Source organism: Leuresthes tenuis, unplaced genomic scaffold (assembly GCF_036924035.1).
Source record: "Leuresthes tenuis unplaced genomic scaffold, fLeuTen1.0.hap1 SCAF_19, whole genome shotgun sequence".
In the NCBI taxonomy this organism is placed as follows: domain Eukaryota; kingdom Metazoa; phylum Chordata; class Actinopteri; order Atheriniformes; family Atherinopsidae; genus Leuresthes; species Leuresthes tenuis.
In genome coordinates, this window is record NW_027325373.1 from 19,430,519 (window position 1) to 19,455,654 (window position 25,136).

At 39.1% G+C, this 25,136-nt stretch overlaps 1 protein-coding gene across 13 annotated transcripts in view; it reads right to left on the reverse strand.

The window, feature by feature from the left end:
- Positions 1–25,136, reverse strand: part of mast4 (microtubule associated serine/threonine kinase family member 4) — a 109,241-nt gene that overhangs the window by 14,694 nt on the left and 69,411 nt on the right. For 8 of the 13 annotated variants that reach the window (XM_072371756.1, XM_072371757.1, XM_072371752.1 and 5 more), the window contains 17 exons: positions 16,750–16,838; positions 13,106–13,175; positions 12,906–12,926; positions 12,432–12,510; positions 10,536–10,690; positions 10,377–10,452; positions 10,080–10,289; positions 9,377–9,478; positions 7,656–7,788; positions 6,721–6,782; positions 6,502–6,593; positions 6,168–6,376; positions 5,915–6,053; positions 4,093–4,225; positions 3,827–3,992; positions 842–943; positions 115–237 (listed from right to left, as the gene is read on the reverse strand). In XM_072371756.1, the coding sequence (XP_072227857.1) occupies positions 115–237; positions 842–943; positions 3,827–3,992; positions 4,093–4,225; positions 5,915–6,053; positions 6,168–6,376; positions 6,502–6,593; positions 6,721–6,782; positions 7,656–7,788; positions 9,377–9,478; positions 10,080–10,289; positions 10,377–10,452; positions 10,536–10,690; positions 12,432–12,510; positions 12,906–12,926; positions 13,106–13,175; positions 16,750–16,838 (1,961 nt within the window). Of the gene's footprint in view, positions 1–114; positions 238–841; positions 944–3,826; positions 3,993–4,092; positions 4,226–5,914; positions 6,054–6,167; positions 6,377–6,501; positions 6,594–6,720; positions 6,783–7,655; positions 7,789–9,376; positions 9,479–10,079; positions 10,290–10,376; positions 10,453–10,535; positions 10,691–12,431; positions 12,511–12,905; positions 12,927–13,105; positions 13,176–16,055; positions 16,199–16,749; positions 16,839–25,136 lie in introns of those variants that run through there. The other 5 variants (XM_072371758.1, XM_072371754.1, XM_072371753.1 and 2 more) reach the window with 4 other exon arrangements.

The window sequence follows — 25,136 nt, forward strand, 5'->3', positions numbered from 1 at the left end:
TTTTCTTTAAATAATCTTACAAAATGCACCTTTAAGAGACAAAAAATTTTAAATAAGGAAGAAAATAATCAATCTCAAACTTTAATTAGTGAAACTTCTGTGCTAGTTACTCACTGTCGAAGTAGCTAGTATCGTCCTCAGATTCCAGCTGAGGAATAAACTCGGCCTTCTGTCTTAACAGGCCATTCCAGTCCAGACTGTGGAAAAACTGGTGCTGCTTCACCTCAGCAGCTCCCCCTGCAGGTGGGACGAAGGGAGAAAAAAAAACAACGTCCAGAACAAATGTGGGGAAAACGCATGCACAAATCACTGGACACTCAATGGTTAAGTTGAACACAGAAGGTGAAGAAACGCTTATGCTGAGTTTCCCTTTTCCCTTGTGGCTGCAGGCCAAACCGATAGAAATGACCATAAATTATGCAGTGCAGTTTCCTGCCTGTGACCTTTTGTGAAATAGTGGGAGGCGCTTGTGAATGGCAGCGAGGATGAACAAGGAGGCCCAGCTGTCCTTTGACTGAGCAGACTGCGTCCATCGACCTGACCGGCTTCTGTGTCAGGTCATGGTCACTTTTACAGTCCGCAGATTTACACTCTGATACTGCCTGATCATGCATGGAATTAGATCCACGGAAATAATTCAAGGAAATAATTGCAATTGATCAAAAGGAAGAGGTCAGTAGGCCACAGGATAAACTGCTCTGCTGTGGGATGACCTCAATTTCTTCCCCAGTGACTTGGAATAATGAATGTTGCTGAGGTGGCACATGAGAATTTATGGTGGCCTGCTGTGCCTCTGTAGCTCTCACAGGTTCATTGGCTGTTCCACTTTCTCTGTTCTCACCTGCGCCCATCCTTTCCAGAGGATTCTGTCTAAGAAGCAAGGTGATGAGCTCCTGAGCATCAGGAGGGGGAGCGTCCTCTCCTTCAGGCCAGTTGATCTCATCTAGAAACAAAACAATACATACAATCAGTTTGAAAGTTACACAATGGAAGAAGCAGATGAGTTTTGAATAGTTTTTCTCCTTTTTGAAGAAAATATCAAGCTTTGAATGGAAAATAAAAGCTATAGTGCATGTAGAAATGGTGAGGATTTAGAAGGAGTTTTAGAAAATCACCATAAACATTTGTTTTGGAGTCTTCAATTGTGTAAACTGCAACCTTACAGTTGATTATCCCTCAAACAGTTACTTCTAGAAACCTGGGCAGTGCCTTGAGTTTTATTGAGGAAATGGACAGTTTTGAAGAGGTCTCATTGAAGTTTAAATATTGTATGCCATTACTGTGTAGTCATAGCTACTTAATTAACTGCAAACCTTTGTCAGACCATGACTCTATGATTAATAGAGGTGGCAGACTGATGGCTTAGGGTGGAAAATGTATCATGTTGTCACGCTTGTAATTTCCATCCATCTATCCATTAGCTACACCCGCTTTATCCTGTAATGGGTCAGAGTGGGCCTGGAGCCAATTCAAAGTGACACTGGGTGAGAGGCTGGGACAGAGAGAGACAGAGACAACCAGGCTGCATAGTCTTCCCTGCCAATTAGGAATCACCAACATGAATCTTGTCTCAGAGCTTCACCTGTGCGTTTGCACAATTTGATCAATTCATAGTTCTGCTCTGGAGCTCTTGGAGCCAATTGTGCCAAGTGTGTTCATTCAGGCAGAGGCTTCTTCACCTCTGCTGCAAAAAGGAACAGCACTTAAGATCATTCCCACCTACAGTAATAGCCTCAATCTTCACATTGACCAACTTATTTTTATAATTACTGTTTTTGTCATCGTATTTATTTGTTTATTTTAAGAAGTCATTAATTATTCATTAATACTGTAATTCATTTTTCTTTAGGACTTAATAAAGCATTCATCTTCTATTCTATTCTAATGCCAGGTGTAAATGTGCTTTCAAAGCGCCTGCCCTTTTCCTAAATGTTTCACTCAGGACTCCAGATGGTTCTAAGTTACAAACCATATGGCACATCCAGTTTGTGCATCAGTCAAACATTTGGAAATTCTTAAGTAGCAGCTAAAAACATTTTGCATAATTGACTAATCTATTTTTTTGTGCAAACATACTAATCTGAAGAACTATCAGAGTACCCCCACCAGCAAATTTTAGTTCTATGATTAAGTCTTACTCTGAATTAGACAATTGACATGTTCCCTGGTTCTTAGTGAAAGGCTTCATGGATAAGCTGTCTGTGTCGTGCTGATTGTCAGCTTTGAGGGCCGTTTGTCCCCCATTTTAATCAAATTTGGGCAAAAGCTATGAATATGTATGTGCGTCCTGAGGCCACGGTGGCATGCATTCAGTGTGTTAAGGCCCCTTTAATTAACAGTCACTCTCAAAGGCTTGGTGTGCCTTGATTGAGAGCAAACCAAATCAGTCATGGCATGCCATTCATTTCTACGTCACACATGGAGATTGTTACCCATCAACTCCATGCACAATTCATCAGAGCTGCAGTGATGACAAGAAAACGGCTTCTGTTTTCAAGATGAAGATTCTCTCTTGTGCTAACCACAAGACTCCAGAGCAGCAAAGTAACACCATCATAATCGTCCAACTTCACTTGTGGCCTTGAGTTAAGCTAAACCCACTCACTGCCATCTGTTTTTCTACCGGCCTTCAGGGAAATCTCAGTCTTCAATAAACTGAGAAATCCATGTGGTCACTATGCAAATGGTTAATTCACATCTGAATGAGGTCTGGTAATTTCTCCTGATGTGCACAACGGCATCACAGCACCAGATGCTGTGAAACTTTGCCCAAATCAGCACTAGCAGCAGAAAATATTCTATGTCAAGTAGAATTTTAAACACATTTTAAATCAAGTATAATGCATTTTACACATAAAATGCAAATGTCTACCGAGAGGAAAAAAAGGGCAGTGGATGATTTTAGAGGGGGTTTTCACCCGTGTCATAAATAAATAAAAAGCTTAATTTAAGAGCTCAAATCAGCAGAGAAATCTTCCAGCAAGCAAATATGTTCATAATGACAAGAGGTTGGTTTGAGATGCCTGTGCAGGAAAGATGAGCAGCGATCACCTCGCATGTTGCACACAAGGTGCTTTTTGGAAACTTCTGTTCAGTTTATTTGTCAGCTGGACAAAAACGTTATATATTCTGCATGGATATGGATATTCTGGATCTGCATGAAAATTTCACAAATGGGACATCGTTTGATTTTATTTGTCCGATTTATTTCTGTTACAGAGAAACTGGTGTGTGTTGATGGTGATGTTTAGTCAAAGAGGCTGAACACATTCAGATTGCAAATCTGAAATGGTGTAAAAAATACAGTATCATAGCTCCAGTCTGCTCTTATACACCCATTTATTTATAGAAGAATTAGTAAGATCTGCACATATCTGATGCTTTTCATGTTTGAAATGTATTCGTATAGCCTGAGAGGAACGCATACTCTCAGCTGATATACTGTATACACAGTGGCAAAGTAATACAATGCTGGCTTACGTGAGAATTCCCATAAAATAAATTATGTTCGCAGATTGCTTAAAGAGGAAAAAAGGCTCTGCTTCGTACAAGCTGATGTACGAGTCTGATAACATTGTATTAATCAGATCTAGCAGGATGTGAGTGTTTCTGTGACTTCCTGTACAGACTAAAGGTTGCAGGAAACTGTCCGATTTGACAGTCAATTTTTAACTCCTCCTCATGCCCCCTCTGATGCAACCTCACGATTTTCTCTACTTTACAGGTGTTCATCTCAACATGCAGACTTTTACCATGATGTTTAGCAGAAAACAGTCATTTCATCCAGAGTTCTCAATTCTCAAAAAGAAAGGGAGGTAACACTGACCGCTGATGACCTGTCCAAACAGCTCCTCTGGTGTGTCTCCAAAAAAAGGCACACAGCCCACAAGGAACTCATAGAGGATGATGCCCATCGCCCACCAGTCCACCGGCTTCCCATAGCCTTGTCTCAGGATCACCTCTGGGGCAATATACTCTGGGGTTCCACATACCTAAACAGAAAAAGAAGCGCAAAAACATCCAAAAAATGATTATTTTTATAACGATAACATATTGTCATATTGCACAAAGCTTGAGTTGACTAACACTTACCTGCTTATCAGAGAACTCCCTGGCATCCTTCTCTATGTGTCCTTCATACAGGTTAGTGGTCATATTCATCAACCCAACTTTGGAAAGTCCAAAATCTGTGAGCTTAATGTGTCCCATTGAGGTCACCAGCAGACTGTGAGGAAGAGGAGGATTAGAAGAAGAGAAGGCAGAAATGATTCGGTTGACGTACATGAAAAACAGAAGACAAATTTTAGCAGCGCCATGAGAAAAATACGAGCTAGAATCGTAAAAATTATCAATAAATAGCATTACATACTTAATGTAGTGGGATCTTTGGCTGTGGGTCTTTAAAACAATGACAATAACCGCATAATTGGACATTTTGGTGATGATAGAGTTTGGGTTGAAACTCAACCAGGTTGGAATTGTGAAGGCAAGCCCTGATTAAATAAGTGATTTACTAATGCGTTACTTCAACAAACCCTTTGTAAGATAAATATAGGCTACTGCACATGGAAATACTGTCACTTTGCTGTTTAAACAGTGCAGTTTACCTTAAACTAAACTACACACGGCACATCCTGGCATGACTTTGCACTGCAGAATCACATTTCTAATCACTTATGTCTATAGTTTTAGTTTGCTTCATTATTACTTTATTTATCTCTTGTCATTTTCATTTCAAATTTTTATCATTTTCTGTATTTGTATACTTCATTATAACTGCACCACAAAAATACGGAAACAAGTTTCCCTGGCAAAAAAAAGTGAAATTTTCTGATTTGTAAAGAGTTGTTAAAATATCCTTCCTGAGATTAAAGGCTCAGAGTTTCCAACACAACTACAGGCATCATTATGCATTCTTAGACTCTATAGATATGCATCACATAATAATTATCCCACATTATGTTAAACTTTTTGGGTACTAAAATTTCCACTTCAGTACTTTCCATTTGTCATGTACTGGTACATAATTACCAAGTGGCCTTGACAGAATGAAAACTGTTCCTCTAGTTACAATCATAACTTGCTTGTTAGCTAAATAAAGCTAAAGCTACCAGGTTGAGTTTCATGACGCTTGGAGCATACGCAGAGGAAAAGCTTGTGGAGTGCTTTCTTTAATATGAAAAAACAGGCTTTTGGTCGTAGTATAGGAGGCACTCTGTGACCTGTGAGCTTCACACGGTTTGCAACAATGATGCAAATGAAAAACTGAAAAGAAAAACTCGTGAAACTAGTGATTTTATTCTTTCATTTTGCTGTAAAGTATTGATTTGATAAAGGCAGCTTGATATGACAGGTCTTTGCAGAGATGTCTGTGATACTGTATTACTGTTATAGAAAAAGTTGACCTCTGACAGCTCCTGCAGAGTCAATATTATAAAAAAAAGAAGCTCAGAATCATCTAAAGCAAAAAATGTTCGAGATATTCTGCATAAATACAATTACTTTAAGCTCAGCTAAAGATGAAAATATTCACATGGATTTTTATTAAGACTGCTTTTCTAAAACTTCTGGGTACAGCAGTGGAGTAACTGAGTCTCAGTCCAAAACAAACCGAACCAAAAGCAAAATCTGACTCGTAGAGCTTAATGGAGCTCCAGAGCTACTTTTTCCTGTCTTCGTGGGAGGCTTTTTACCTGAAGAATGTGATTTATTCAGTGGAGGAAACTCCCCACAAAAAGAAAATTGCTTCTTATTGCTTTACTGAGGTTTAAAATACTGTAAATTTAACCTTTAAAGTACAGTTAACATGGCATTCAGATGATGGATGGAAGAAAACAAGAGCAATGTTAAAATTCAGTTACTTTTTATTCTGCCAACATCTGAAAATGGAGAGGTAAAATGTACGAGGTCTCACTTGTCAGGTTTGAGATCCCTGTGGACGATGCCGTAGTTGTGCAGATACTCCAGAGCCAGTACGGTCTCTGCAAAATACATCCTGGCCATATCCACAGGCAGAGGACCCATATTCTTTAAAAGGGTGGCACAGTCTCCTCCTGCAAAGATCAATAGAGGGGTGTTACAAGTATGCTTCAGAGAAAAAGAGGGCATTGTTTAGAGGAGATTGCTTTGAGCTGCATCACATGGCACTCAAACAGACACTGACTGACCTTCAACATACTCCATAACCATGCACAGGTGCCGCCGTGTCTCAAAGGAGCAGTACATGGACACAACAAAAGGGTTCTCAGCAAAGGTGAGGATGTCCCTCTCCACAAAGGCCTGTTGTATCTGATTCCTCAGAATAAGATTCTGCTTATTGATCTTTTTCATTGCAAAGCGCTGTTTTGTCTCCTTGTGGCGAACCAGATAAACAGCTCTGTGGAAGACAGTTTACCAGTTAGCAGGGAAATTACACCTGAGCTTAAATCAGCCCAACCTTTTTCAAGTTTAAGCTGATCATTAAAAAGATTCCATTTTTCAAGAAAAAGTAAGGAACCTCACCCATAGGCACCATTGCTGATTAGTTTTGTCATCTCAAAGTCCAATTCACAGGGTTTCCTTCGGGATCGCAAGACTGTGCCGAGGCTCTGAGACTGAGGACAATAAGAGAGACGAACACCAAAACAAATCAAAAAGATAAAATCTTTATTTAACCGCTTTGCCAGCAGTCCATATGGACTAAATGCAATACAATAGAATAATCCATTTTTGTGAACTTACAGAGTCATCCGTTTCTGGGGTTTCGGCGATCCCACTGTCACAGCTGGTCAGTTGAGCAATTTCTGTACAGAAAACACAGGAAAGCTACTGTAGTTTCAATCCAAAAAGATTTTTTTGTTAATTTATCATAAACATCGATATTCGCATGAAGACAACAAACGTGTCCATTGCAGTTATTCAAACAGAGGCATCACAAAATAACCTTTTAACATAATGAAAACAGCACACTTAAGACTTTATTCACCGATTAGCTTTGAGGTGCTGACTCTGAGATAACGCAACTTGTGGGTAAATGGGGTGGAAATCAAATTTGGCAACACAAACACATGTCTAACACTCATTTTGAGAATCACCACTCCAGAACAAGAGCTGATTAGAAACCCCCTTGCATCTTTTATATTTTGTCTGTCTGTGTGCAACGATGTTAATGTCCATGTGTGCACTTTCACAAAGGGGGTGTTTGTCTCATCCACAGAGGGTTTGGAAACACATTTCCACTGCTATTAAACATCTGTCCCTCCTTGGAGATTTGCTTCAGGCACGCAAGGCACTGGCAAACGAAACACAAGGGACACTCGGGGGAAATGTGTTGAGAGACTGGCTGACGAGCCAGCCTGTGTGGATCTGTAAATGATCCGTAGGGAAGCCATTCCTTTCTAATTAGTCATAATGAATGTTGTCGGTTACCAATTCTGCAGAGACAGAGGGTCATTAGAAGGATGGACTGCTCGGTATAGGATGTTTGTCAAGAGCAGCTTTTTATTTTTGTTATTCTCCACAACTCACTTCTTTCATTCCTTTACAAACCCATCCTGCAGAGACACTTCTACGCATTTCTTTTTTCTAACTTTGAACATAAACCCGATGCTGTAAATTATGTGTGTGTGTCATATTAGCACTGACAATAATGATGATAAACTGAGTGTTTCCTGTACCTTCAAGAGGATCTCGAGTGAGTCCCAGCTGGCTGATGATGTAACGAGGGATGTCCGTTTTGATGCCCTGGCCCTCTTTAGCGTGTCCTTCAGCAGCTTCCAGAAGGTGGTAAAATTCTTCTGGGTCAAACTCCTGAGAGTGGCAACATATTTTAGTATATATACACTGGAATGTACAGTGTAAAAACTACCCCTTAAAGCACTGTCTAGACACAAAGACTAAATGACCTCCGTTATGCTGCATTTACTGTATCTCAGAAGGCAGATGCTGAAACTCTTTTCTACCTTTTCAAATTTGATGCAATAATAGGAGAAAAAAAGATATTTACTGTATGCCCCCTGGGTTTTCTTTGTTGCAGACTGCTTTTCTCACCCACCCCATACTTTAGGAAAAACTGTACTGGCTTTAAAAAATGTCAAAGGCTCTCCCCAGAGCCAGTATTTATTTTGTGAAATATGACACTGAAACATGACTGACTCTGTGAAAGAGGACCTGCACGGTCTGTGAATACACAGGAATCACTCTAAGGTGACAAAACTGCAATTCCCATTTTCAGGTGCTTTGACTTTAAAAGAAATATAATACATGTACTGTGTTGCATTTCTTTTAATAGAATCCACGAAATGTTACACATAGGTCATTAAAAACTCACTGAAAGGTTCAACGTGTCAGATATACAGTAGTGACTAGATGTCCCAAACAACTCTCAAAGGACAATGGTTACAAAAAACACAACTCCAGAGACACTGTTTGGTTTGTGCCTTCTGGGCTACTGTAATCTGATTTTGTTCAATTTTAGTCAGGCTAACATCCATTTTAAAAATCCAATTTTTCTTGAACTAACTCAATAACTTTTGTACAAGTGCTGAATAGTAGGCACCACTACAAGTGATAAACTTATTTTATAATCAAATTTGATCTATTTTCTCTTTAAAAGTACACGGAAAAAAAAAAAGGATTTCTCTCTTAATCTTAACTCGAAGTAACATTTTCATACAATTTACTTGAAGTCATTGGCTATCTGGTAAATTTAACTTTGATATTCAATCTCTTGTTTGGTCTCAATTTTCTGTAGAGCGAAATATCTGACTGTTTAGCTTCTGATTGCTCCACTATTTGTAAGCAAAGCTTACAGATCGGTTATAGTAAAGGTGCAATTAGCTGAAACTCACTATAAACGCTACATGACGCTAAAGGGAGCTGCTGAGTTGCCAGTCTAACTTTATCACTATGAGCTTTTCAATCTAACACATGATTTGACACCCTGTTATCATACAAAAGCATGTGTAGTCACATCAGTCCGTAGAATAAACTAAGATAATGTTAACAATAAAGCTGTGAAGAAGCTCAAGACATTCTCAGCTGCAGTAGATTTGAGTTACTGACTCCAGGATGATCTGAATTATGATTAAATGTGCCTGAAACTACATGTGGTAACACAAACACGTCGTAAACACAGTCATTAACAAAAATTAAGTCTTGAGCAAGTGCTTAGTGTGGAACACAATGATTTTTTTGTTTGAGCTGTGGTGTGACAGTTATGTCAGTAATTAAAACTGTCCCAGTGAATGTGAGATATATGTCTTCATGAATTATTCATGAAGGGTAATCAGAAAAAAAAAGTCAATCTTACGCGTGTACTGAGTAACAGATTAGACAGGGGGAATTTTATCTCCAAATCAAAGACATATTTTAGATGATGTTTAGAGATGAAACGTACCAGACATTCCAGCAGACGGGCGGGTCGTGCTATCACTATGAGGATCCTCTTCACCAGGTCTCTGATGAAGTTTACCTCCTCGCTTTCTGACCTCTCTGTGGACTGCACAACAAGCAACCAGAGCAGACACAGGATAATCTCAGTCATTTTACATGTCATCATACTGATCACAGGCAGGAGGAATACAAAGGAGGAACAGCTCTTAATTTCTTTCATATATCAAATCTACATCAAGATCACAGAGTGGAAAATCTAATATTCAGAACATTAAAAACTTTAATAAAAACATAAAGTTCAGCTGCCCCAAAGGTGTTTCTCATGTTATGCAAGTGCTTAATTAGTACAACATAAATGAAAGACAAAATTTACTTTCAAACTTATTCATATTTCCACATAGAAATGTGTCAGTAATTAATTTCCAGTTAATTAAATCAGGCAGAACATCAGGCAGAACAGTCACAGTTTGAGAAATGGGTTTATTTCTAAACGGAGCGACAAAGTTTATGATGCAGGTGGTTAGACAAACCCATCAGGATTGGGGACTCAAAGGACTCTAAAGACTCTTCACATTATAAATTATGTAAATGTAATTCAGTTACTGTGAGGCACAAAATAGAACTTCTAGAACAGCATCAAAAATGCAGTTTTGTGAAAATTATCTGCAGAAAAAAAACATTTCTTTGACTTTCAAAGATGCCTTCACCTCTAGGACAAGCCTCTCCAGCTTGTCAGTGAATTCGCAGAAGTAGCTGGAGGTGATGAGTCCGAGCCGGCTCTTTTCCAGACAGTCACGGGCAAGTTCAATTATCTGGTGGTGGGCAAACCCGAGCACACCATCTGCCAAAGGGAGGACGCTCTCTGGAGAGTTGCTGCGGATAATCTCCTGAATTTTTTCCTCCATCTGAGCTGTGGCCTGCAGTGACATGGGGGAGTACAAGTTGTAAAACACACAACTGTCAATGGTCCGACTCGGTTGCAGCAAAGTTACTGTAAGCCTTACCTTAGGAAACCGCTCCTTGTAGACGTGATTCATCATAATAATCTCATGGTCGTAACAAGATGGAGATCTTCCAGGGCTGAAAAATGTATCAGACTGAAATCGGTGACAAAAAAGCAACAACGCTATGCATGTGTGTGAAACATGGGAGGGATGCAGTACCTGAGACTGCGTGAGCGGGGTCGCATGGCCGCCGCTCTGCGGCATTCATCCCCGGAGATGCTCTCGGTGCAGAAGTGCTTGGAGAGGAAGTGCAGTTCATCAGGTGTAGGCTGGAAGGGCAGCTGGTGCAGCTTCTCCTGTGATGAACAGGATGACTGGAAATGAAACAAATATACATTCAACATGAAAAGAAAAAAAAAAGTAGATGAGGCTTTTCCCTGCCGTGGTTTTAAATGAATGTGTGGTAAATACAGAGCTGCTGTGTTTGATCGCCTTTATGAAAATAAACGCTTTTCATCTTTGGTTTATGTTTAACTTGGTTTGGAAATTTGGTTAGGAGTTCTGGTATTGACTTTATAAGAGATTTGAGCCAATAATTAAGCTGTTTTGTAGGTAACTTTAAACTAAAACAGTGATTACTTTGACTGTAATGAATGAAGAATGTTGGCAAAAAAACATTTGAGACTATTTTTATTTGTTTGTATTCAATGTAAGAAGTAGAGGTTTTAAGAGTAGTAATAATGATGGACAGTAGTTATCCCACATATAATAAATAACAGTGTGTCACAGTATATCAGTATTAATTATAGCTACATTATTCAAAATTAAATATTGACAGCAAGCTCAGTGTACTCCAGGTGATTTAGTTTTTTGCTTTGGGGCTCTTTTCCCCATCCATTAAGTGTATTTTTTCTTTTTCAGCACTTTGTACAATTAGACTCCAACTTCTTCTCCCTTTGAATGCAACACTGAGTGCCATATTTCAATGACATTGTGTCCCACATCAACATTTGTTGACTGGATAATCAACCACTTCAAAAATATACACGAATTTCTGCTGAATAATGCAAATTGTTAATATTCTATTTTGCTGACTGGAGAGTAAAACTGACGCGTGTCATTCTGGTGGACTCAGGCAGTCTTTATGCTAAGCTGGGCAGCTGCTGGCTCCAGTTTTGAATTAAAACTTGTATGAGAGTATCAAACCCTGAGTAAGTTCAAGGAAATGTAAGCAAATCAGCCTAAACAATCATGTGTACAGCGGAGTCATGGTAACTCATTAAATCGTGCTACAAATCTAAGAAATTTAATGAAAACAAAAACCTTCCACCAAGGAAAACAAGAACACGCTTCCTGAAGATGGTGTGAATGGCAGGAAATGCACTGTGACCAAAGACCACACAAAAGAAACGAGCATGGGTCATTTTCCGTCCCCCTGAAACACTGTAATTCCCCTCAACGTGCATTAGTGTGTACATATATCGTCAGTATGTGCAAGCTCAGACCCACTTCCGATAAATGATTCTAGACAGAAATGAGGGATGTGTTTGTTAGCTGAACTGGCTCCTTGTTAAAAGTCCTCTCAGACATAGTTAGTTACTAAACACCGTTTAACAAATATCATGACATAAATTGAACTACATGTTAAAGCCACATTTACTTTGCCTCGCCATTTGTTCTCTGTGATCACTTGCAGTTTTTAACCCACATCTACTTCCTATTCAAATATCATGAATTTGGATTTATATGGAATGTGATAATGAATGTTTTTAATACAATTACAGCTTAGGCCCATCATCTAAAAATCCTAAGAGGTATTATCATACTTCCAACTTCCATTTAACCAAACTATATCTGAAAATAGGATCAAGAATACATTATATGTCAACAATAAAAAGAGATTTTATAATTTTTTTGGCAGAAAGCAAAGCATTTTATATCATGAATTTGGTATAACTACATTGACTTTTAAAGTTTAAAGTTTTATTACTTAGATAAAAGATGTTTCATTTTAAATTACATGACAACAGACACTGAATATTAGGTATTTCGCTGAAACTGATGAGGCAGATGTATTTGATTTCTTGTCGGGCACAGTGAGCGTGCGATGCTTACAGAGACTGTGGAGCTGGGTGTGTTGGTTCCATATCCAGAGGACGGAAGAGAGGCCAAAGACCAGCGGCGACCATCGGTCCTGTCGCACAACAGCAACGACAAACACATCAATGACCCAACAACGAAAACAGCAGCTTTTTAAACTGCCACTGAGCGAGGAGGAGTCATCTTTGAACAAATACAAGCAGTTATTGCACCATGCTTGTCTACATGAAAACACTCCCATGTTTGCATTCAAAGCATGCGAGAAAACCTAAATGATCACAACTGTAGATGAATACCTGCTTTGGTATTTTTCATAATGAATCCTATTAGTCACTTTAATCAGAAATTGTATAAAAACAAATGTCTAAATGAAGTAAAAGAAGACTTCAGGGGGAGACACACTAATGAAGGAAGGTGTGAACTATACGGAATACTTTGGACAAATGTGGGGTGATTTGAGGGCTAACGAAAAACCTAACTTGAAATTACCTGTCTGCTCTGTGGCAATGACTGTGGATTATAATGAAAATACAAATAAACGTGTTATTGATGCTTGTTTTGACAGTATAAGTAGACAAACTATATATTTACACAGCTGCTGGCAGAGAAAAGATTAATACTTTTATTGATTGAATGGCTACAAGTGAGAGTGGTTTACTTTTGTAATCATGTATCTTGGGTTAGGTTACCTTCGTGCAAAGGAGAAATGAGCAGAGGCACTGGGAGAGAAATTTCGAGGGCTGTCTTGAGGGCTTGTTCCTGCATGAAAATATACACAGAAAAGAGGATTCAATTAATTCAAAAGAAGGAAAGCAATCTGCATGCAAAATCATCAATAAGACTTCAGTATCAGTTTGCAGCCGAAACAGAGACTGCAGAGTGCAAATAATAACATTCATCTGCTTTATCACAGATCAAAAAAAACATCACATACGCAGCATTCCAGAAAATAATCTCTGGTTATTTTTAGTCCTTTAAAACATAAAACTGCATGCTAAAATATAACATTGAGGTTCTAAAGTCATTACCAGTTGACTGAACTGAAGCTGCAACAAATAATTTCTCCTTTCATTAAGGCGCATAGCATTTACTTTAATGAGTCAATCCACTAACTCTCACTCTTTAGAAGCTGAAACTGCAGAATCATTGGTTAAAATGATGACTGTCAAAATCTATTTATAAAGTTCACTCAAGTTCATTCACGTCATAAGAGTTACAAAGCTGGCCAGAGACCAGACCAACACATTGTTCCTCACATTTTTCAGTTAAACACACCCTGCAGATCCTCGAATCACTCGTTCAACCTTCCACTCGCTACTGATTCTAAAACAAGACACTATAAAGATGTGTCTGAATATTTAATGATGTAACCTGTAAAATACCAGTGCTCAATAACAAAGGCATCACATTTATTGTGGGTAGGACAAGCAGGTTTCAGCTATAAACTATCATCAGTAAAACACGAAAAGAGCCAGTGAATGTAAAACACGTATCAGCAAAGAGAGACGCGTTTATCGAAGAGGATCCACCTGTGTCAGAAACTAGTCACGCCCAAATAAAGAGGTGTGACTGGCAGAGACAGAAAGCCTGGTTTATATCAAAACAGGCAGAAAGAGAAGATGAGGCGAAAAAAGCCCATAAAACATGGATAGAAAAAGAATCGAGGTCTAAAGATGCCTGATGGAAGCACTTGATATAGTTTAATTTTCTCTTCTTACTTATATCAAATGGTTGAACTCTGAAGAGGTGGTCAATTTTAAATGTGATTGTTTTAATCCCAACAGGCTGACGAGCAAATAACTCATTAAAACTACCTTAATGCTGCTGTAAAAATCCAACCGGGCAAAAAATAGAAAAAATAATAATAATTCAAAAAGAAAAGAAAAGAAAAATCCTCTAAATATTTTAAAGCTTAAACAAAAATGTTACTACATGATCGAGGATGAAGACTGAAGATGGTAAATGCTTAAATCAGCCAGTAAAAGGAGCAGCCATAACATTAGAAAGTTACTTAGTTTTAAGCTAATTTGAAAATGTTGTTCCTGAGTTGGAAGGCGACTGCAAAAACACAATCAGCCCAATCAGTAAAGGCTCCGTCCAGTAAGTCTAAGAATGGCTGAGTAATCAAGAGAAGGTGACTCATTTGATGAAAAACAAAACAAAACTGTTGGATGTAGCCCATCTAATGAGCGCATTTAAATGAACTCTTTCTTAAATCTGTTCAATCCTTCACTCAGGACGGGGTGGGTGCTGCGCTCCACTTTTGAATCCATTCTGTCAATGCGTCACACGACATGAGAATGGAACTGTAAGGTTGGGCGTGCTATTCGTGTTGTCTGCACTGAAGTTGAAAAAAATACGACTTGGCTCCGCAACAACTCGTTTACGCGTTCAATCAGAGATAATCTGCCAGATCTCAGCAAATCATCCACCTCATACAAAGTGCCAGATGTTCTATGATGGCTGCCTCAAGTTGGTTCGTATTTTGGGAGACTTTGTGTGACTCCAGCCTGAAGAAGACCTGCAATGGGTCAGGTGTACAGCTCCAGAACGAGACTGAACTCACTGAACTCCTGCCTTAGCTGGGTTTTGGTCTGAATGCAGGAATCGATTCTGGATGCTGTAAAAGCAGTGATAAAGGTTTCAGAGTCAGATTGGGTAAAAATGGGGCATCTTGGCTGCATCTTAACTGAATTATTTGTCACTAATATCAAACCCAGGCATGGAGTCATACCCTAATAGAGTCCTTTCTTTATGTTGGAGTAATGTGGTGACACAGCACCCGTTTCAAAATCACACATTCAGGATTGTTCTTATGCTGTATTATGTTTAAAATGTACATTATAACTGTTTGTAACTTGTTTCTTCTTTCATTTGAGGCAGTCCTTCTGCCTGTCATTGATTTTGTTGATCTAATTTCTGGTTATTCAACCTTTAGGGGAGCTCTTTGTGCATACGTTTGGCTTTCCACCTCTTCTGGAGCAGCCCTTTTAGTGAATAAGTTTGGATGCATGTATATCTGAGTGACTTTGAAAACATTATCTCGCGAACAGGTTTTTGTGAAAGGAATCTTCTAATTGAAAAATAATCTTTTTTTAATCTTTAACCATTTCATCTTGCTGAATATCACCTCTTGCTGTAAAGACAGCAATTAGTAGTGGTGCTTCCAAACCCTTGATGGAATAACAAACAAATGGTCCAGCATTAGTCAGACATAATTACATCCTCCACTGAGGGAGGTACCAATTAATGAATCGTTACTGGTTACAGTACCACTGTCTCATGCAATGATGAAAAAAAGGCCTCCTACATAGTGAGAAACATAGTGATAGAGCCACTAAATCAATTTAGTGATGAATACCGTCTATTCAAGTGTACTATAATCTAAGTAAGCCACTTCCAAAGTACAAGTCTTCCTTTTGGAGTTGGACTGCACCTTAAGTAACATTTTCTACTCAACGTTGTCTGAAAGTAACAACAGGAAATAGCCTACAACATCTTATATGGAGGCATTCATAATCGTGAGCAAAGCTTTGATCTGCAACATCAAATCTCAGCAGAAATGACTTAAATAATTACTCTTCACGATGAGCTTATACATCAGTTTATATGGCTGAACAGAAAAGATGTTCTATTTACCTTTGGTGCAAATATTACGTCTGAGCCACAGCGTTAAGTCATCCCAGAGCTGAACACATTCACTAGCAAGAGAGCTGAGGCTCTCGGAATCTGAATCCATCTTAAAGTCTGGCCACCTTCTTCAGAAACCCAGACTAAACACTGTGAGTTGCGCCTCTGCTTTCGCTTAGCAATGCCAGGAAATAAAACGCCCTGTGTTAAATGAGGCCTCCCCTCCCTCTGCTCCTGTGCATTTCCTCCCTGAAAGCCACCACTTCCTCATCCAAAACAATCACTGCTTCTTAATTTGCCACCGACCTGATACAGACAATAACAAAGCACTACAAAATCCTTCATTTCTGACACTTTGCTTGCTTAGAGTTCAAAGGAAGCGCTTGCATCTTCTGTTAAAGGCAGTCCAAAATACTCAAATGCACATACGAACTGTATTTTTCTCCATGTGTAAATATAATAGCATGAGGGCTCCAGATAACAGCTGACATTTTGATACCGATATATATTGTTGCAAAGAGTGAGCTGAATATTTTCCTGTGCTGTTTTCCTTGCATCACACAATGGACTGCATTCCTGTTGGAGAACATTGTGAATTAATAGCTCCTCCTCTGTACACCCTGCGGGTACGTTTCCAGCACTGGGGAAATCAAGCCCTGCTCACACATTTGTTGACATGAGCATAAGGCGAATATGAACTTACCTGTAAGAGATGAGAGAGGAGAGTGAGGTCGTGGTAACCCTGACGACTGACCGCTTCCGATCAGGCTTTTTCTGTTGCTTGTTCTACAGCTGCAAAACCAAAGAGGCACATATTAGACAGGAAAATAAACTAGTTTTGAGTCAGTTTAGCTCTTAAAAGGATTTGACTTTTGAAGGAAAAGTGTGAAACATTTTAAATGCCAACAGCAAAATATTAAGCCCAAAAAGAAACCAGAGAAGAGAGGCCAGAGAAGGGCTCATGTGATCTTGAAGACATGATCTTCTAAATTAGCAATAAATTAAGTGAAGAACAATGTGCCAAGCTGTGTTGATATAAAGGCATATACGGACAACACAGGAAGGCCTGATCAATCAGCTGCTATGACTTGTTGGTCAGAAACCTGAGTGTGTTCTATCATAGTGATCATCACTATGACCACACTCGGGTTTCTAGCTGTCTGGATGATTTTCCGTCAGGAGGCCGAGCGTTTTCTGCAGCGTGTGTTTTACACGTCCAAATACAATTACTGCCGATTCGTCCCAATTACTGAGGAGAGCTGGAGAACAGCCAACATTGGACTTCAGAGAAACAAGATTATCAGACGACTGCAGATGCCCATCACTGCATTACAAGGACATTGAAAATATTTACTGTTGGCACCAACTGTATGCTTGCAGCATCATAAGGTTCAAAAGTAGGTCCGTCAATGTTAGTGCTAGATTGTAGTTATGAGAGATAATCAGGCAATGGATAAAACTAATCGAGATTAAATATATGTGGTTTTCTAGCATTAGGGAGCACTGATTACAGTGCATTTTATTATTCACATGGCTCAAAGGTGAACAGAAGTAAATATTTTATTTCCGTTGAAGCATTAATTGCAGATAGAAACATTATGCTTAATAAAATTCATATACATGATTACATTTTCAACAGCCCTATAATACAATTCTTATGGAAAAATAAGCTAAATACGACAATTAACATTGTAAAGACTATATATATGCAGTACACCCAAAAGGGAATTCTTGAAATAAAGCTCCAAAAATACCTTCTTTGTAGGGCTGGGCAATAAAACAATAACAATCAAGGAATAACTTTTCCTTGATAGAGATATGAAACATGGTCGTTATATACTTTTCTATAGATTACATTCAACCATCTTTTGACAGAGAATAGGAATAGCCAATGATAATGAGAGTTGCGCCGAGCAGAACCAATCGCGTGGCTGGAATAGAGCCATGCCAGCAGCTAGTCGTGGCGTTTGTTTGTGCTGCTACAGCCGTATAAAAAAAGAAAATGCTCCCTCGGAAGAAACGACGGAAGACACAGCCCAAGGCGTAAGAGATGACATTGTTGATAAGAAGGGCCTGAAAAGTTCGGTGGTGTGGAGGTATTTTGGTTTTTTTTGAAGTCCGACACGAAACAGAGTAGTGTGCACTGCAAATTATGTCGAGCACATGTTCCGACAAAGATGGGAATACCGCTAATTTTTTTCATCACCTGAAGCAGCGCCACCTGTTTGAGCACAGAGAATGCAAACTTTTACAAAGACAGCCCGGATCAAGTGCTAATCTTCCCCCGATAACAACACCTGTGCAGCAGCAACAGAAGACCATAGAGTCTGCTTTATCCAGCGCCATTTTATACTGTGAAATATATCGATATCGAAATAATTATCGTGATATGACTTTTTTCCCATATCGCCCAGCACTACTTCTTTGTAACTATGGTAACATCATTTTATTGACTAAAGTACCAAGTACCATATCTCTGGTCCACTACAACAGCAAGCAATACAGCCCTTTTCAGCATGTTAGTTTGAAACTTGACAATAGCTACTGAATAGCAAAGTAATTTGGCTGACCGCAAGGTAGTTTCATGTTGAGTGGCAGTTGGGACAGCTTTAAAGGTCCATACATTTAAGACATGTATGCTTTACTTATTAAAAAAGAAAGATATATACAGTATCTCTTGTGATTATACTCTATTGTTACAAGCTTCTTCTTCTACTGGCTTCTTCTGTTACTTCCATGTCAAAGCCTGAGAGCATCTTGGCCACTTTAAGTCCAGTCCCAAACGCATCATCTATATGTATTGTATATGTATTTCTACTTTGTACGATTTAAGTTGATCATGTTTGTAAGTATTTTAAAAGTCAAATTTTAGTCGGAATAATACAATAATTTGTTTTTTTTCCAACTAAAACATTACAAAATGTTTCTGTGACCCAAACGAAACAAACATATGATCAAAGCAGGCTTGAGAATTGAGGCGAGTAGGTCTTAAAGAGACAGAAGCTAGAACTAAGCATTTCAGACAGTGGGTGACAGGAGGTGCAACAATCTATAGAACAAATACTGTATGAATATCAAACCTGCGTTAGACCAATCAACAAGAGCGTCTGTTTCAATTTCTGTGATGAAAGACTTTCTTTCGAAGACATAGAACCTTTTTATAATCCCAAAATTAAGGATGTGTCAGCACAACTGTTTGAAGATACTGAGCTCTGATTTACCGATACATTTTAGGAGAAAATCTAAAACAACATGGTGATCAAAGGTAATCAGTAAAGTCTAATGATAAGTTGTCGTTCCAATAATTTGTACAGATTAGGCAAGTTGATAAAAGCAATAAAACTTTTAAAATACCTCTTCAGGTATCAACAAAAATAACTTGGTTATGGTTAAATTTAAGTCAGTTTTTCTTTGCTTTCACAAACACGCTAACAAAATGTACAACAACAGTATTTCAGCTTGTTGTGATTCACATTATCACCTCAGTTTGGGAGAACGTTGTTTGTCTGTTACCTTTTGATATTTGAACAAACCCATCAAGCTTTAAAGGATCATTAATGTGGAAGTACAGTATGTTTATCCTGGATACTACTTGCAGGCCACTTTAATGCACGTAAAATGTCATATATCTAAGTTCTGGCCCGTTTCATTACTTGTTTTCTTCCTGTAATGAAACAGAAGCGACAAACCACTCTGTTAAATTGCCAAAACAAGCTTTTGTGATGATGCACTCCAGCAGACCCACAGGGAGAATACACTCCTTAAATAAATAGTGGCACCAACAGTTCCGCAAAAACAAGTAACATAACAGTTTGCTTTAGTCACCAAAAAAACAGGTTCTGTGCTGAGCATTCATGCTTTTATGTTTACTGGTCATGTTATTACACCACAGTGACTCATGAAGAGCCACTGTGATAAACACTGACTCAGAAATGAAGCCCAGTTTTTAACCTTGAAAGAACAAAATGAAATATTTTAATGTTAAAGCAGCTTCACTGCTTAATGATCCATTTAGCATTAGGTTTATAATTGCAGATTAGAGGCCGTCAGTGGAAACGCATGATGCCTGAAGACCACAGATTCCCTTCAAGGTCACAGACTCAAATCGATGACATGCTGTTACATAACCTCCTCAGAGATATGAACCATTTCCGAAAGCGTTTTCCAAGACATTCACAATAATTCACATCGTACAAACTGCAGGGAAAGCCATTTTACAGCTAAGAAATCATCATTTTTTATACAGAGCTACATGTCTGAAGCATGAGGTACTTTACTTCAGTGATAGATACACAACAACCATTCATGATGAAGAGAGGATACAGGAAGAAGGAGGAGTGTGTCAGTCATAAGTGCAGCTCTCCTGTCTGTGTGCTGCAGCAGCGATCAAATTCACACACACTGCACTTGTGCTGAAACACATGAGCTGGCGGCCTTCATGTCTTTGTTAACACTGCAGAGCCCTTAGAGCCTCAATGTCACATCGGTGAAAGGGAAGAGCTGCACAACTTTTCACACTTTAGGATGTCCAATCAGATCACTGACTGTGCTCTAAAGACCAGCTCTAAAGGCTTTGATGGAAAGCATTCACAATATTCAGCTAGCTTTGATGCCGGATGGCACAGATTCACAGGTTTAAGACTTTAAGCATTTATCAAACAACACAGAACAGACCACTCTAGGCTTTGAAAGTTGACAATAATGGATTTTATCGAAATACTCTTAATACTTTAGCTGAGTATTTTGGTTTTACTTCGGACTGGGATGTTAATATGACTTTTTTCTTATCAAAGCCAAACTTAGTACAAGAATATTTCCCCTGTGAGGTTTTCATACCATGTTTTTGGTAAACTAATCAGCTCACCAGAAACCATCCAAAACAGATGACGCAGTTCTTAAAAAACAAGCCAAAAGTTGCTCATAGTAAACAAATCTGGCAGTTCTAGAGCTTGGATTGCAAAGACTCAAAGAAGCAGATAATCTAATGAGCAATCAGCCACACACCAGGGTCTAATAGAATGAGAAGATGATGCAGAGATGCACATAACTAATCAGTGGTTGCTTTACTCCTGAACTCTTATGATTCTAAATGAAACTTTGAATGTTTAAAGCAGAGGTTGCGCTAGACTTTTTCGTTGTCTGTCATTTTGACTGACAGGGTCATAAAATCCTGTGATAATCTATTTTTACCCGTCGCTTTAATTTTAAAAATGGTAATAATGACATATTCAATAGCATTTACTTTTTATTAATTTTTATGTGATGCGCCATCACTCATCAAGCAGATGTAGCTACAGCTACAATGAAACAGACTATTTCTAATGGCTGTTTTGATGTTGTTCTGGAGGCTGAATCTCTGCTGCCACACTGGAGACTGGAATTACAAGCGCCACTTCCGGTGAAGCCAACGAGGTCATGCATCAAGAGAGACAATAGCTAATTAATATGCTCACTCGTCACCAAGTGGTCAGGGCTGTGAATTGCAATCTGTCAAAATGACAGATGGTCTTCAGATTTTTCCGTCCCTGTTTTAAAAAACCCATCAACGACGGAAAATATTAGGTCAACCCTGGTTTAAAGTTACAGGGCCCATCCCTGGTAGACAAAGAGAAAATCTAACCTGTGAGATGTCGATCTTGTAAATGTGAGAGGTATGCATTTAATGCAATCAACAGTCTAATGTTGAAGCTGAGTTTTCTCCTGACACAAAAAGATTCTGGACCAAACGTTTGCATAGCTGCACCAGAAGACAAACCAAAGTCAAAGGCAATTTTACCAACAAAGCCTAAGGCACTGAGAGCAACTTTTACCTTCAACCAGCTACACAATACCAGGATACACACCAGCATTGTGTTATTAACTGCTTGTAGTTTCCCACAGCTCTGCTGCTGGCCTACTAAAGCTCCAAAATCCAAACTCATCTCCTTAGGTCAGCAGGGAAACCCTGTTCTGATTTCAATCCTAGTCATGCTTGTTTACTCAAGTGTTTTGTAGGGCTAACCCTGCAATCAGGAGAGTGGACACACGCCATGAATCATTTATCATGAGGGAGTGAATAATATCTGGTACACAGGTGCTTAGTAAAAGTGGCTCAGATTTAAAAAGATCTATTTATAAGCTCTCACTGTGGACTAATGCCACATCACTGTCCAGTCAAACCTCTTGTTGCTTTGCCTCTCACCTCTTGTCACATTTGAGTTTATGGTTTCACAACCTCTATGACAGAGCTGAGTGCCACTTGTGGTGACATTAAATTGACTGCTTCTGGATTACTTCACTAAAAGACCGCCACAAGCTGTGATGGGCTGCAGGTCTCCTTCCCAACATCTGATGCTGAGCTGAGCTTTGGTCGAGACACCTCTGCGGCATGCAGCAAGAGGGGGAATCATGTTGTTACTGTGAGTCTTTAAAGAGGGGATAAAGAAGCCCTGGGCAAAGATGATAGGTAGAAAGTAGGCCAGTGTTTATGCTGTGCTGCAGACGTGTTGGACTGCTGGAACAGATCCATATGAGGTTTAACAGTCTCGCTTAAATGCAAAACCCTCAGCATCACCAAACCATTGTCCTACAGCACACGAGCAGAGCTGAAAATATTTCTTCAATGACTGAAAATCGTTTCCAATGACAGCGTTCTTTGCATTTCAGACGTTCCATTTTTATCTCGCATTTTTCAAAGTAACCAACATTAACACAAAGCAATCTCAATCTGTCAAAAACGATTACTTAGATTTACTTATTTAGGCTGCAGGAAGACGCGAAAATAGATCTTTGATTGTCGCCTCTGAGAATCCAGATGAATTCCACGTCTGCTCCTGACCCGTGTCAACATGAATAATCTTTTTTACTTTTGCGGTTTGCGTTTGCTCGTCACAGCTGTCAGTTGAGCTGACAAAGCGCAATGACACAAATTGCTGCTGTGTGCTGACAAACCTTAATTCAAAGTTGCACATATGACACAGAGCTCTATTAATAGTTTTTTTTAATCGCTTGGGTGTAAAAACACTGGCACATTGTTGTAGCCAACAAAAATGGCTACTGCTTTAAGCTACTGCCAGTTTCTAACAGTACTACGTTTTTTAAAGATCCAGCTTTGAAAAAGCTCTGTTTTCTTTGTTATTTTGGCTCCTGTGATGCAAATTAATCTCTGCTTTATTACACTATGTACAGTCTCTTGATAATAACTAGTATCTTGGTAATAAGAAGAAAATAATCTTGTGATATGACAACAAAATCCCATTACTGTGGATTTTAGTCACTTCTCATCTGTAATAAAGCTTTATATCTGTCAATGTTAATCATTATTATAGTTTATCTTCATCAAACATAGCTGTGATCTTTGTCACTACTACAGTACAGCTCTAATTTTCAACATCTTCTAAATCTGACATTTTTAAATGAAAAATATATTTTTCTGCTTGAAAATGAGCATTATTTCTTATTAAGCTGTCCTGTACTGTAAAACAAGTAGGTCAGGACAGGGATTACAAAAATAAATATCATTGTATAGACTTTCACCAATGCTGAGTCCCATCATATACAACCAACTGGGATCAGATGGCTTAGCTGTAAACCACTGTCCACACACTAAATCCCATAAAGCGATGAGGAGTTTTTAATTCCACGATGTTACGAATGATTCAAAAGCCAAACGAAATAGACATTTATTGAAATCACAACATTTTTCCAGGAGAAGCTCTTTCCTTGCACAGCTGAGAAAGTGCTTTTTCTGTTTTGACAAACAAGTAGTAACATAAGTACACTAACCCAGTGTTATTTAACCGGGATGGCACATAGAAAGCACACATCCTGTGCGAGGAACCTGAGACTGCCTCGGCAACAAACATTCAATTATCATTTGACTCACAAAGCAAATAATACACAGCAGGGAAGAAGGGAACACCCTTCTTCTTATTGATGCTGACCTCATGAAACAGCTCAGATAACATGTTTGCATGTAAACATGAAACAACGCACTGAAAGTTATTGTTAACTATATATAGAAACTGTGCTCTATACAACTAAAATATGCCAAAAAAAACCAAAAAGCTTTACAACAAAGTAAAGTAAAAAAAATAAAAAAGCAAGGCAGTCTTTTCTTTTTTTTAAAGTACCTTTTGGACCGGCGCAAACGAGCTCCACTGAAGAAATGTGGCATATTGAAGTTGGACAGTACTGTCCACGGACTAGAATCTGACATTGTGTCCGCGTCATACCAGAGAGGAAGATGTAACGGGGGCTTTTGAGGACCTGATGAGAAGCGACGGCTGTCAGGGTTCAGGAGGTTGCGACCCCTTGAGCAGTCCTGACAAGTGCTCTCCTTAGGTCCAAACTTCCTCTGCACAGGCACATCTGCAGCCAGCTGCGGCATAAACGCCCTGGCAGGGAGGACACGTTGTCCTCCTCTGTCCTCACACAAAAAAAGTAATGCAGGGATAATCTTGAAAGGCACGGAGAGAGTGTGATCCAGGCCAGGTGCTGACAGCCTCCACTGCAGCAGGGACTCGACACCTAATACCAGCTGACTTTTCCCGTCTCACTGCGACTGTGTTCCGTATCCCAAACACTCACCCTGCTCCCTTCGCTCAACATGCTTCATATCATGTAACAGGCATCTACCACTTCACATCCTGTGTGGGGGGGGTGTTGTGAGACAGAGGGGTACCGCATCATCAGCACATACTGCTGTGAACTTGCTGCTTTCACGAACCGACACCCCTCAAAAAGTCTGGTGGGTCAGTGTATTTAGCAGAGGTATCTGAAATGGAAATGTTCCTCTTTTGCACAGATTCTACTGCTACTGCATTAATTCTACCCTTGGCTTTTACCTGCATCGAAAGTCCTGCCTCATTCATTGATGGAAGCCTCGCCTTAACTAAAATCACCTTTGATCCGTGACTCATTTTTTTGTCCGACTTTACAAGCAGATAAGCGTCAAAACTCAAATGATTATGGAGAAACATGAATAGATATGTCATTAAAGGTTGTACTATCGAAATAATAATTAAAAAGATTATATAAATGTTGAGGAGGAATAGTCATGAAATCATCATGTAAACAGTTCTTTTTGTCAGTTCAGTGATGAATTTGACT